At 44.9% G+C, this 14789-nt stretch overlaps 1 protein-coding gene across 1 annotated transcript in view; it reads left to right on the top strand.

Annotated features, from left to right (window-relative positions):
• The first annotated feature begins 433 nt into the window (after positions 1–433).
• LOC100337457 (solute carrier family 23 member 2) overlaps positions 434–14789 on the top strand; it is a 58846-nt gene continuing 44490 nt past the window's right edge. Inside the window, exon 1 of the mRNA XM_059885946.1 lies at positions 434–559. Coding sequence (XP_059741929.1) covers positions 518–559 — 42 coding nt within the window. The 5' untranslated portion in view covers positions 434–517. The remainder of the gene's footprint in view (positions 560–14789) is intronic.

Genomic DNA, 14789 nt, shown 5'->3' with positions numbered 1-14789 from the left:
GCCTAACGGCTGTGTCAGTGTATCTCAGGGGCCAGGCTGCTTGTGTCACTTTTGCAATGTTTACATTCCAGTTCAATCAGTCACTAGAAAGGAGCTTTAGAAAACAGAAAGGCCCCTATGTCTGGCCCAGAGCCTCACCCCCTCTTCTCTTGCCCCTGGGAACCTGGTTTCCGGAAAGTGCTGTCCTGCCACATCTCAACAGGCTGCCCCCTGATTTGTTTCCTTGGTGCCATGGGGGATCATTAACTTCTCTGCAACTAACCCACACTTTTCAAATGATGCAACGCTTACTATCACTGGATGTACCTTGGTCCCCTGAAGTGACCTAAGAGGGCTGGAGGGGGTGTCTGTTAGAGACCAGTAGGTGGGGCTTAGAGGCCCCACCCTCTTGGATCCTCATCTTTCCCTCTCTCTTATTATTTTGGCAGGCTGTAAGAAAGTAACCTTCCTCTCCAGCAGCGGCTTTGTTCCTTTTCTGTTCTGAGAGGAAGGCAAAAAGAGAAGACCCCAAGCGGCCATGAACTCTGCCATCACTACCTGTGAGCACCCCAACCCCTTGGTGAGTGCTGGTAGAAGAGAGGGGATGATAGAGGTGGGGTGTGTGTTAAGTGTTAGTCTCTCAGTCGTGTCCGACTCTTTGCAGTGTCATGGACTGTAGCCGGCCAGGCTCCTCTGTCCATGGGATTCTCCAGGCAAGAATACTGGAGCAGGTTGCCATTCCCTTCTCCAGGAGATCTTCCTGACCCAGGGATCAAACCCAGGTCTCCTGCATTGCAGGCAGATTGGTGGGGTAGCCGAAAAGAGGAAAGACCCTGGAGAAAGGTCCCAGTGTGGAGTCCTAATGCAGATTCATGAGGAAGGTGGCTTGTGTTCCAAGTGAGACGTTGAATTTTCACAGCTGTTCTCCTGCTGCCACCATCGCAAGGCAAAGATCCCACCCTCAGTGCTGAACTCCGTGAATGAATTACAAAGGAAGAAGGGAGAGCTGAAAGGCCCTCTGTTTTACTCTGTTGAATCTAAGTGTTTGTTTTCCAGGTTTCTCAGCATTATGATTTCTTTGATCAGAAAGCCTTTCTGAAGCAAAGCAAAGAGAAAGAGGAAAGCAGAGAGAGAGAGAGAATGAGAGAGGGTGAAAGGCATGAAACTGATATGTCCTAGTATTATGTACTTTATTTTCCTCCTTCAAGCCACTGAGGCATACACCTCTGTTCCCATTTTACATATAAGGAAGCTGAGGCCCAGAGAAGTAAAGGGACAATAACCCATCTGGAGGCCTCTCCAGCTCATCCTTGAGCCCTGCTCCCACCATTCTTTCCAGCCTAGTTTGGCCACCTAAAAAGCAGGGCCGGGGGGTGGGGAGAGCTGACAGAGTGGGGACCCTCTGCCCACCATAGCCAGACAGAGCCTCTCCCCACCAGGCCCAGCCATGGTATCCGTTGAACAGGTGCCATGCATGAGCCTGGGCAGGGCCCTCAGAACTGTCCCCTGGAGCCCAGCTGCCAGACCTTGCCCACTGCTAGTCTCAGTCTTCTGGTAAAGGGACTGTGGCTGACTCTTCTGGAAAAATTTGACAGGCACCTGAGAGAAATTTCCTCTCCTCTCAGAATTCCTATTGCTAAAAGTAAAAATTCAACTGGGTAAATTTAAAGCTAGTTGGCTTTATTTTTAAAATTGTTATTATTTCTTTTGGCCACACCTTGCAGCATGCAGAATCTTAGTTCGCCCACCAGGGTTTGGACCCAGGCCCCCTGCAGTGATTCCACATGGTTAAGTGTGGAGTCTTAACTGATCGACTGCCAGGGAAGTCCACATAATTGGCTTTATTTAATGATTCATGAAATGGACAGCATACCATCATAGAAGGCAGAAGGGAGCTTTGAGGAGCTGTACAAAATGGAGGAGTTTTATAGGCAGAAGGAGGCATGGCAAAGTTATTCTATCAAAGAGTGGATTGTTTCAGGCCAGGGCACTTTCCTGAAAAGCAGGGGTCTACCAGGCAGATCATCTCACTAGTTCTGACCAGATAATTCAAGACGGACTAGTGAAAAGTTACATCCCTGTGAGAAACCAAAACTGCATGCAATTAATTAGGTTAGGCATTAGGTTAGAACTTCCCTGGTGGCTCAGACTGTAAAGCGTCTGCCTACAATGCAGGAGACCCAGGTTCAATCCCTGGGTTGGGAAGATCTCCTGGAGAAGGAAATGGCAACCCACTCCAGTATTCTTTCCTGGGAAATCCCATGGACGGAGGAGTCTGGTAGGCTACAGTCCATGGGGTCGCAAAGAGTAGGACATGACTGAGCGACTTCACTTTCTTTCACTTTATTAAGTCTTGGTTGGCTGATATGGGCTTAGCATTAGTTACTCCATTTTGGACCATTTTAAATTTTTTTAAACACTTCTGTCACCATCTCATAGAAGCAAAAAAAAAAAACAACTTGGGAAATAAGTTGAAAACTCTATTTCTGAAAGCTGTGATTTTTTTCCACGTCTTTAGCACACCTGAAGCCAGTAGGGTGTGGTAGGGTCTGGGCATATATCTGTCTTTATTCAGTGAACTGTCTTGTCATTTTCCTCAAAGCCTCGGTCTCAGCACCCAGATTAAAAGGCCACTACTCTGAGATGTTTTGGTTTTCATGTGCATATTCCTTTGTTAGAACCTTCTAGGGATATAAACATGGGGAAGACAGATTCCCCAGCCATGTTTGGAGAGACCTGGACAATCCCAATGGCTAGAGTCAGTTGACTGGAAGTGTTAGGAAACAAACCTAGGGGGCAAGTTGGGGAGCAGGAGGCTGTGTTGGGGGTGGATGGAGTCAGAGGGCCAAGGGATTCATTTCCCCCCAGAAATCCTCCTTCCTACTGCTGTTCCCTCTGTGCCAGCCTCCTCCTGCTCTGCTGCTCTGCTCCAGAGAGATGACAGGCTGTCCCTGTACACACAGGAATGCACCTGCCAGCAACTGCCCTCGACCAGGAGAGGAGAGTTTCATTCTCCCATTTACAAGGGGACCTGGGACAAGTCATGTAATCTCACTGAGCCTCAATCTCCTCTCTGGAAACTGGGTTGTGAGAATCAAATGAGAGGATGCACTGGAAGCTCTTTGCAAGCTGTAAAGCACTATAAAATGCCACACCTCAACAGAATGCCTCTTTGAGCAAGTGTTTTGGTGAAATTACAGCCCGTGTTCTGAGCTGATAGACTCTTCCAATCAGAAGAAAAGCTTGTGGCCCGTCTTCTTATACCAGTGCTGACTCATGCGGAAGCTTCATTAAGAGTTTATTCTTCCTTCAAAAAGGGGCTTGTAGGCATTCTTCTGCCACTATAAGAGTCATAGACTTAAAAACAAATTATTTACTTGGCCATGCCAGGTCTTAGTTGCACCATGTGAACTCCTGGTTGAGGCATGTGCCATCTAGTTCCCTGACCAAAGGTTGAACCTGGACCCCCTGCATTGGGAGCTCAGAATCTTAATCACTGGGCCACCAGGGAAGTCTGAGAGTTACAGAATTTTACTGACCAGGGATTCCCCTGGGATAAAGTCACTTCCCCCATCTGGATATGCCCTGAGGTGGGGCTTTTTCCACCTCCATCTGGGAAGCCCCTGCTCTACAATATCTCTGGGATGTCACATTTCTATGCATATCTTTAATATGCTAGTGACTCATCTCTGACACACAGGAATCTTAGCCCACTGTGTACCTGTTTATTTGATTTTTTGCCCCAGCACTTTATGTAAGTGACACAAAGTGCTTTACAACAAAAGTTGTATTTTGATCAGGCTCTGTGCGTTCTACCAGCCATAGCTGACATGCTTCACAGAAGTCACACACTCTTATCAGAGTGAAGAACCAGCTGTTCTCAAGGAAGATAAGTTTTTCTCCACTCTTAAGTTCTAATTTTTTTCCATGTTGGGCCTCATACAAGGACAATTTCCCAGAAAAGTGTTGTAAAGCAATTACAGAAGTGGTTTCCATAGCCTCATCAGGTCCAGATTGATATCCAGACAAACTTAGAATATTCAGTCATCAGGCAGAGAACACTCTTTGAGTCACTGACTTTTTTTTTTAAGATTGTTTTCTGATGTTGACCAATTTCAAAGTCTTTATTGAATTTGTTATAATACTTCTTCTCTTTCATGTTTTGTTTTTTTGGCCACTGGGCATGTAGGATCTTAGCTCCCTAACCTGGATCAAACCCTCACTCCCTTCATTGGAAGGCAATCTTAACCACGGGACCACCAGGGAAGTCCTGAGTCATTCAGTTCAGTTCAGTTCAGTTGCTCACTCGTGTCCGACTCTTTGTGACCCCATGAGTCGCAGCACACCAGGCCTCCCTGTCCATCACCAACTCCCAGAGTCCACCCAAACCCATGTCCATTGAGTCAGTGATGCCATCCAACCATCTCATCCTCTGTCGTCCCCTTCTCCTCCTGCCTTCAATCTTTCCCAGCATCAGGGTCTTTTCAAATGAGTCAGCTCTTCGCTTGAGGTGGCCAAAGTATTGGAGTTTCAGCTTCAACATCAGTCCTACCAATGAACACCCAGGACTGATCTCCCTTAGGATGGACTGGTTGGATCTCCTTGCAGTCCAAGGGACTCTCAAGAGTCTTCTGCAACACCACAGTTCAAAAGCATCAATTCTTCAGCACTCAGCTTTCTTTATAGTCCAACTCTCACATCCATACATGACCACTGGAAAAACCATAGCCTTCAGTAGACGGACGTTTGATGACAAAGTAATATCTCTGCTTTTTAATATGCTGTCTAGGTTGGTCACAACTTTCCTTCCAAGGAGTAAGCATCTTTTAATTTCATGGCTGCAGTCACCTTCTGCAGTGATTTTGGAGCCCAGAAAAATATAGTCAGCCACTGTTTCCACTGTTTCCCCATCTATTTGCCATGAAGTGATGGGACCAGATGCCATGATCTTAGTTTTCTGAATGTTGAACTTTAAGCCAACTTTTTCACTCTCTTTCACTTGGATCAAGAGGCTCTTCAGTTCTTCTTTACTTTTTGCCATAAAGAATGAAGAGTCATTCATTGACCCTTAAATGGCTGGGGTAAGGGGAAGGCCCCAAACTAACATCCCCCCTACTGTCCCCACTAAAACCTCCCCCCACCCCCTGCTGCCCCTTCACCTTTCTGAGAATTCCAAGGGGTCTTGGGAGAAGGTATGAGGTGAGTTTGCCAGAGCTGTACCTGCCCAAGTCATGTGAGTTCATTCACAGGCGCACATAACAGGAAGCCACATACACTTTTGAGTATTTTTGCAACCCTCCCAGAGTCAGAAGGGGACACGGAGTCTGAGAGACAGGAAGTGATGTGCTAATGGCTGCCAAGCAGGGCACTGACAGACCACCGCGGCCCCAGTTCAAACTGCATGCTCTGCTGTTCTGTGTAGCCTACGCAGCGTCAATCAACCAGCCAGCCAATCAACAACCATTCTTTTCCTTCTGCCCCTCCTCTTTTCTTTCGCCGGTTCTTCTGCGGTTGTGCTCAAAGGCTGCACCACGCGGTCACTAAAACGTCGCGATAAGTGCTCCGGAGTTCCCTTGGGCACTTTTAGGCTGTCTTTGGCTTGGCCTTGACCTGCTTAGGCAAAACCACCCTTCTTTCACATCCAATCCAAGTATCGAAGCTGCATCAGGACCGCCTTCTTTTCAGGAATCCAAATAGGATCAGCATAACGTTTCCAAAGAGTTCTAACCAGTTATGGATTTATTTTAAAAAGTCGATGAGAGAATCTTTATGGTCATTAATTTATGCATGTGTTTGTTTGTTTATTTATTTATTTTTCACTCAACAGATTGTGCTGTGAGCACTAACTCTGTGCTAGCAATGGAGTAGAGAAGTTATGGGACTTTATGGGCTTTTGGATGAGGAAACCGTGTTATGGCTGTGAGGCATGCTGGGGCAGTAGTCCCAGAGTGGAGAGAAGTCAGGGAAGGCTTCCTGCAGCAGAATTGGGAGGCATGCTTCCAGGCATTGCTGAATAGATGAGTAGAAGCAAAACTCTTGCATTTAAGTTTCAGAAACTAAATAATAGATTCATGGGCACATGCACCGAGCCCTGGAACAGGGTGACTCTGCAGGGCTGTGCTGTGGCTGACTCAGTGCACCCACTCTCTGCAAGTCTGACCGCAGCCCTGAGCTCCTCCCGCTGCCTGGACCTTAGCGCTCTGGGAAATTTTCTCCATCGCCAGTGGTGGGGCCCCCGCTTACTGGGAGAGCTGAGATCCGATTTGTGGTCCATTGCATGGAGGAGGAGGACTGGCTTCCTCTGTCTCCACGTGGAGATGGCACATCTATCCCACCCACTCTCCACGTCAGCCAGAATTGTCCTTAGTTGCAGCTTCCCTGGTGGGATCTGAACAACACCCTTAAAATGGCAGGTCTTAACTGGGGGTGATTTTTACCCTGCTGGTGACATTTGGCAATGTCTGGAGTCATTTTGGGTCGTCACAACTGAAGGTGAGGGCAAGGGCTTGCCACTGGCATCTAGTGGGTCCAGGCCAAAGATGCTACTAAATATCCTAGGGTGCATGATACACCCCAACCCCTGCCATGAACACACACAACACAAGGAAGAATTATCCTGTCCAAAATGGCAATGGTGCTGAGGTTGAGAAACCCTGTCTTAGAATATGATGTTCCAGTGCTGTTCTGGAAGAGGTAGGGGACAAACACCCAGTTCTTGATCTGGTGGCTTTCTTGTCTCTCTCCACTTCAAAGCAACTGGTGACCCCTTGCCCCCGATTCATCTGCTTCTCCTACTTCTCCAGAGCAGGGCCACTGATCCTTAGGGAGAGCAGCCATGGTGTCTGTGCCCACAATTTTGCTCCCATTTCTTTTAAAATCAGAAGGAAAAAAACAATAATCTTTAGACAAAAGAGAAAAATTTTAATACATAATAATGTATCTTTATATCAATATAGTCACAAAAAATAGCAGATTTCTTGTATAGGAGAAGCTCATAGCATTGAAATGATTAGCATTCCCAGGAGTCATAGTGCAGGTTCAGTTCAGAAGTTGTTCTTTGAGGCTGTGCTGAGTAAAGGGTGCTTGACTATGGAGGTTGGTGTTGGTATTGGTACCTTTAGCATCCTTTCCAGAACTTTCTCTGTGAGAAGCCCACACTATCTTCAGGGCACCCTGGCTGTGACACTGTGTGGAACCTGCTATTCCTCTGTGGTCTGACCAGGGCCCAGAACCCTGCTGGGGCCTGTCACCTAATTGCCTGATCTTCATGCTGGTGGCCTTGCCTCATTCTGGCCACACTGAAGACATTGTTTCCCTATTCCTCTCACCTACAGCTCCTCTAATGTCACTCTACCTACAGATGCTCTAATGTCACTGAAGTGTGAGTTAAAAGCCTTTGAAACATAGGACCAGAAGCTTATCATAATTATAGCAGCTAATACTTATTGGGTAGGTGCACCATGCAGGCAGGACACTGGACTATGTACTTCATGCTCTGTCTTTTCCCCCAGGTTTGTTAGATATAATTGACATATAACATTGTGTAAGCTTAAACTGTCCAAGACATTGACCTGATACAATTATATGCTGCAAAATAATTACCACCATAGCAGTTATTAATAGATTCCTAGGTATCGCTAGTGATCAACAACTGCCTGCCAATGCAAGAGACTTAACAGATTTGGGTTGATCCCTGGGCAGGGTAGGTCCCCTGGAGGAGGGCATGGCTACTCACTCTAGTATTCTTGCCTGGAGAATCCCATGGACAGAGAAGCCTGGCAGGCTATGGCCCATGGGGTCTCAAAGAGTCGAACATGACTGAAGTGACTTAGTGACTAGGCAGCAGTTCTTAGTAGTTAACCCCTCCATCACGGCATGCAGTCACCACTTCTTTTTTGTGCTGAAAACATTTAGGATTTACTCTCTTTAGTTCAGTTCAGTCGCTCAGTAGTGTCCGACTCTTTGCATCCCCATGAATCGCAGCACGTCAGGCCTCCCTGTCCATCACCAACTCCTGGAGTTCACTCAGACTCCTGTCCATCGAGTCAGTGATGCCATCCAGCCATCTCATCCTCTGTCGTCCCCTTCTCCTCCAGCCCCCAATCCCTCCCAGCATCAGAGTCTTTTCCAATGAGTCAACTCTTCCCATGAGGTGGCCAAAGTACTGGAGTTTCAGCTTTAGCATCATTCCTTCCAAAGAAATCCCAGGACTGATCTCCTTCAGAACGGACTGGTTGGATCTCCTTGCAGTCCAAGGGACTCTCAAGAGTCTTCTCCAACACCACAGTTCAAAAGCATCAATTCTTCGGTGCTCAGCTTTCTTCACAGTCCAACTCTCACGTCCATACATGACCACAGGAAAAACCATAGCCTTGACTACATGGACCTTGGTTGGCAAAGTAATGTCTCTGCTTCTGAATATGCTATCTAGGTTGGTCATAACTTTCCTTCCAAGTAGTAAGCGTCTTTTAATTTAATGGCTGCAGTCACCATCTGCAGTGATTTTGGAGCCCCCCAAAATAAAGTCTGACACTGTTTCCACTGTTTCCCCATCTACTTCACATGAAGTGATGGGACCAGATGCCATGATCTTAGTTTTCTGAATGTTGAGCTTTAAGCCAACTTTTTCACTCTCCACTTTCACTTTCATCAAGAGGCATTTTAGTTCCTCTTCACTTTCTGCCATAAGGGTGGTGTCATCTGCATATCTGAGGTTATTGATATTTCTCCCGGCAATCTTAATTCCAGCTTGTGTTTTTTCCAGTCCAGTGTTTCTCATGATATACTCTGCATATAAGTTAAATAAACAGCGTGACAATATACAGCCTTGACATACTCCTTTTCCTATTTGGAACCAGTCTGTTGTTCCATGTCCACTTCTAACTGTTGCTTCCTGACCTGCATACAGATTTCTCAAGAGGCAGGTCAGGTGGTCTGGTATTCCCATCTCTTTAAGAATTTTCCACAGTTTATTGTGATCCACACAGTCAAAGGCTTTGGCATAGTCAATAAAGCAGAAATAGATGTTTTTCTGGCACTTTCTTGCTTTTTTGATGATCCAGTGGATGTTGGCAATTTGATCTGTGGTTCCTCTGCCTTTTCTAAAACCAGCTTGAACATCAGGAAGTTCACGGTTCACATATTGCTGAAGCCTGGCTTGGAAAATTTTGAGCATTACTTTAGTAGCGTGTGAGATGAGTGCAATTGTGCAGTAGTTTGAGCATTCTTTGGCATTGCCTTTCTTTGGGATTGGAATGATAACTGACCTTTTCCAGTCCTGTGGCCACTGCTGAATTTTCCAAATTTGCTGGCATATTGAGTGCAGCACTTCCACAGCATCATCTTTCAGGATTTGAAATAGCTCAACTGGAATTCCATCACCTCCACTAGCTTTGTTAGCAACTTTCAAATATATAATACAGTATTATTAACTATAATCACCACACTGTACATTAGTTTCCCAGAACCTATTCATGTTATACTATTTATTTATATCCTTTGAGCAACTTCTCCCCATTTCTTCATGTTCCAATTTAATTTTTTCATCTATGAAGTAGGTGTTATTAACATTTTTGTTACATAGATCAGAAAAATAAGACTTATAAATGTTAATAATTTGCCCAATTTTGGTAAACTATATAGCCAATAAATTGGAGGAAAGGGTTTATGATTTAAAGTTAATTTGGAATAACCTGATAGGAATATAACTTGGCTATTGACCCTAGAGCATTCTTTATGCTCTACATTTATTTACATTTGTGTTATGTCCATTCATTCCTGCATTTACTCAGTCTACATGAGCATTGGGGTTGTTCTAGAAGCTGGGACAACAAAGGAGAGTAAGGGACCGTGAATGCATTCTAGGAACTCAGTTCTAGTAGAAGAGATGGATAAGGAAATAGTCCTTTATAATAAACACATTATGATAAGGGCTTTGGCACAGGGCTGGCCTCTGGGAGCATAAACAAGGACAGCTACACCATCTGGGTCAGAATCCCCATTTCCTTGCATATTTTCTTGAGAAACCCAGTTTTTCTTTTTGGCTACACCATGTGGGCTCTTAGTTCCCAGACAAAGGATTGAACCCATGCCCTTGGCAGTGAAAGCATGAAGTCCTAACCACTGAATGAGTCATCAAGGAATTCCTCTGCCCATTTTCTGACCATGGAGTTGATCCCCATTCGTTCTTCCACAAAGTGTATTTTCTGTTAGGGCTTGCTGCAGATGTATAATATAGAAAGTCACTGGTCTTTTGAGTCTGAATCTGGAAACCACAAGCTGGCCAGAATATACCACAATACCATTGTTCTTGCTTCTAGAAAGCTGTCCATCTGTCTGGTTGTAATAAGAAAGTGAAACTAAGCAGGAGCCTCTGGCGATCCTGGGCACAGAAGACTTTCCATGTCTCTTGTTCCTTGTTTGTGGGGAACAGACTCCAGCCTCCATGACCTTCTCTGAGTCCCAAAGGTTAGATTCAAACAGTTGCTAATCAGGGAAAGGAGGGGATTTAGAGACAACAGAGAGCAGCCAGGAAACAATAGTGCAGGCTTTGGGCAGGGTCCTGGTTCCACCTCAAGAGATAAAACAGTATCTTTATTTTCTTGGGCGCCAAAATCACTGTGGATGGTGACTGCAGCCATGAAATTAAAAGACATTTGCTCCTTGGAAGGAAAGCTATGACAAGCCTAGGCAGCATGTTAAAAAGCAGAGATATCACTTTGCCATCAAAGGTCCATGTAGTCAAAGCTATGGTTTTTCCAGTAGTCATGTATGGATGTGAGAGTTAGACCACAAAGAAGGCTGAGTGCCGAAGAACTGATGCTTTCAAGTTGTGGTGCTGGAGAAGACTCTTGAGAGTCCCTTGGACTGCAAGGAGATCAAACCAGTCAGTCCTAAAAGAAATCAATCCTGAATATTAATTGGAAGGACTGATGCTGAAGCTCCAATACTCTGGCCACTTGATGCAAGGAGCACACTCACTGGAAAGGACCCTGATGGTGGAAAAGATTGATGGCAAAAACAAAAGAGAATGACAGAGGATGAGAGGGTTAGATAGCATCACTGACTCAATAGATATGGATTTGAGCAAAGTCTGGGAGAGAGTGAAGGACAAGGAAGCCTGGCACGCTGCAGTGCATGGGGTCACAAAGAGTGGGACATGACTTAGTGACTGAACAACAATAACAAAAGGACTAAACCCCCCATAAATGGAAGATGACATCATTCTTTTTATTTGTTTATTTGGTTTTTTAATTAAAGGAAAATTGCTTTACAGAATTTTGTTGTTTTCTGTCAAACCTCAATATGAATCAGCCATAGCTGCTCCCTCTTGACCCTCCCTCCCATCTTCGTCCCTATCCCACCCCTCTACGTTGATACAGAGCCCCTGTTTGAGTTTCCTGAGACATACAGCAAATTTCCATTGGCATCTATTTTACTTCATAGAAACACAGTAAGTTTCTGTGTTACTCTTTCCATACATCTCACCCTGTCCTCCCCTCTTCCCATGTCCATAAGTCTATTCCCTCTGTCTGTTTCTCCATTGCTGCCCTGCAAATAAATTCTTCAGTACTATTTTTCTAAATTCTGTATATATGCATTAGTATATGATATTTATCTTTCTCTTTCTGACTGACTTCACTCTGTATAATAGGCTCTAGGTTCATCCACCTCATTAGAACTGACTCAAATGCATTCCTTTTTATGGCTAAGTAATATTCTATTGTGAATATGTACCACAACTTCTTGATCCAGTCATCTGTCGATGGACATCTAAGTTGCTTCCATGTTCGAGCTATTGTAAATAGTGCTGCGATGAACAATGGGATACATGTGTCTTTTTCAGTTTTGGTTTCCGCAGGGTATATGCCTAGGAGTGGGATTGCTGGGTCATATGGTGGGTTTATTCCTAGTGTTTTAAGGAGGAAGATGTCACCATTCTTCACTCCAGATTAAAGGAACCTCAAACTTATCAGATCATGTGTGTTAGTCACTCAGTCATATCTGACTCTTTGCAACCCTATGGCCTGCTGCCCACCAGGCTCCTGGTGCCCATGGAATTCTCCAGGCAAGATTACTGTAATGGGTAGCCATTCCCCTCTCCAGGGGATCTTCCCAACCCAGGGATCAAACCTGGGTCTCCTGTATTGTAGGTGGATTCTTTACTATCTGACCTACCAGGGAAGCCCAAGAACAAGGTTCTCATCAGATTACCTGCTACTGCTGCTAAGCCACTTCAGTCATGTCCGACTCTGTGCGACCCCATAGACAGCAGCCCACCAGGCTCTCCCATCCCTGGGATTCTCCAGGCAACAACACTGGAGTGGGTTGCCATTTCCTTCTCCAATGCATGAAAGTGAAAAGTGAAAAGTGAAAGTGAAGTCTCTCAATCGTGTCAGACTCTTCGCGACCCCATGGACTGCAGCCTACCAGGCTCCTCTGTCCATGGAGTTTTCCAGACAAGAGTACTGGAGTAGGGTGCCATCGCCTTCTCCGCAGATTACCTGAGACCAGATTAAAGCAGTGCCCTGTACACAGCCTTCTCTTGTGTTGTTCGAAGAAGGTGTTTGCTGTGACCAGTGCGTTCTCTCGGCAAAACTGTATTAGCCTTTGCCCTGCTTCATTCTATACTCCAAGGCCAAATTTGCCTGTTACTCAGGTATTCCTTGACTTTCTACTTTTGCATTCCAGTCCCCTATAATGAAAAGGACATCTTTTTTGGGTGTTAGTTCTAGAAGGTCTTGTAGGTCTTCATAGAACCGTTCAAATTCAGCTTCTTCAGCATTATTGGTGGGGCACAGACTTGGATTACTGTGATATTGAATGGTTTGCCTTGGAAATGAACTGAGATCATTCTGTCGTTTTTGAGATTGCATCCAAGTACTGCATTTCAGACTCTTTTGTTGACTATGATGGCTACTGCATTTCTTCTAAATGATTCTTGCCCACGGTAGTAGATATAATGGTCATCTGAGTTAAGTTTACCCTTTCCAGTCCATTTTAGTTTGCTGATCCCTAAAATTTTGATATTCACTCTTACCATCTCCTCTTTGACCACTTCCAATTTGCCTTGATTCATGGACCTGACATTCCAGGTTCCTATGCAATATTGCTCTTACAGCATCGGAACTTGCTTCCGTCACGAGTCACATCCACAACTGGGTGTTGTCTTTGCTTTGGCTCCGTCTCTTCATTCTTTCTGGAGTTAGTTTTCCACTGATCCCCAGTAGTATATTGGGCACCTATGGACCTGGAGCGTTCATCTATCAATGTCCTATCTTTTCGTCTTTTCATACTGTTCATGGGGTTCTCAAGGCAAGAATACTGAAGTAGTTTGCCATTCCTTTCTCCAGTGGACGGTGTTTTGTCAGAACTTTCCACCATGACCTGTCCGTCTTGTGTAGCCCTACAGGGCATGGCTTATAGTTTCATTGGCTTAGACAAGGCTGTGGTCTGTGTGATCATATTGGTTAGTTTTCTGTGTCATAGCTAACACCTTATTCCAGCAACACAGAGGAGACTCTACACATGGACCCCACCAGATGGTCAACACTGAAATCAGATTGATTATATTCTTTGCAGCCAAAGCAGGAGAAACTCTATACAGCCAGCAAAAACAAGACCAGGAGCTGACTGTGGCTCAGATCGTGAACTCCTTATTGCCAAATTCAGACTTAAATTGAAGAAAGTAGGGAAAACCACTAGACCATTCAGGTATTACCTAAATCATATCCCTTACAGTGGAAATGAGAAATAGATTCAAGGGGTTATATCTGATAGACAGAGTACCTTAAGAACTACAGACACAGGTTTGTGACACTGTACAGGAGACAGGAATCAAGACCATCCCCAAGAAAAAGAAATGCAAAAAGGCAAAATGGCTGTCTGAGGAGGCCTCACAAATAGCTGTGAAAAGAGAAATGAAAGGCAAAGGAAAAAAGAAAAGATATACCCATTTGAATGCAGAGTCCCAAAGAAGAGCAGGGAGAGACAAGAAAGCCTTCCTCAGTGATCAGTGCAAAGAAATAGAGGAAAGCAATAGAATGGAAAAAACTAGAGATCTCTTCAAGAAAATTAGAGATACCAAGGGGCAATTTCATGCAAAGATGGGCACAATAAATGACAGAAATGGTATGGACCTAACAGAAGCAGAAGATATTAAGAAGAGGTGGCAAGAATACACAGAAGAACTATACAAAAAAGATCTTCATGACCCAGATAATCATGATGGTGTGATCACTCACGTAGAGCCAGACATCCTGGAATGTGAAGTCAAGTGGGCCTTAGGAAGCATCACTACGAACAAAGCTAGTGGAGGTGATGGAATTCCAGTCGAGCTATTTTGAGTCCTAAAAGATGATGCTGTGAAAGTGCTGCACTCCGTATGCCAGCAAATTTGGAAAACTCAGCAGTGGCCACAGGACTGGAAAAGGTCAGTTTTCATTCCAATCCCAAAGAAAGGCAATGCCAAAGAATGCCCAAGCTGCCGCACAATTGCACTCATCTCACACACTAGCAAAGTAATGCTCAAAATTCTCCAAGCCAGGCTTCAACAGTATGTAAACCATGAACTTCCAGATGTTCAAGCTGGATTTAGAAAAGGCAGAGGAACCACAGATCAAATTGCCAACAACCGTTGGATCATCAAAAAAGCAAGAAAGTGCCAGAAAAACATCTATTTCTGCTTTATTGACTATGCCAAAGCCTTTGACTGTGTAGATCACAATAAACTGTGGAAAATTCTGAAAGAGATGGGAATACCTGACCACCTGACCTGCCTCTTGAGAAATCTGTATGCAGGTCAGGAAGCA

The sequence above is a fragment of the Bos taurus genome, chromosome 4, assembly GCF_002263795.3.
Source record: "Bos taurus isolate L1 Dominette 01449 registration number 42190680 breed Hereford chromosome 4, ARS-UCD2.0, whole genome shotgun sequence".
Taxonomy (NCBI): Eukaryota; Metazoa; Chordata; class Mammalia; order Artiodactyla; family Bovidae; genus Bos; species Bos taurus.
This window is presented reverse-complemented; position numbering and strand designations above follow the sequence as displayed.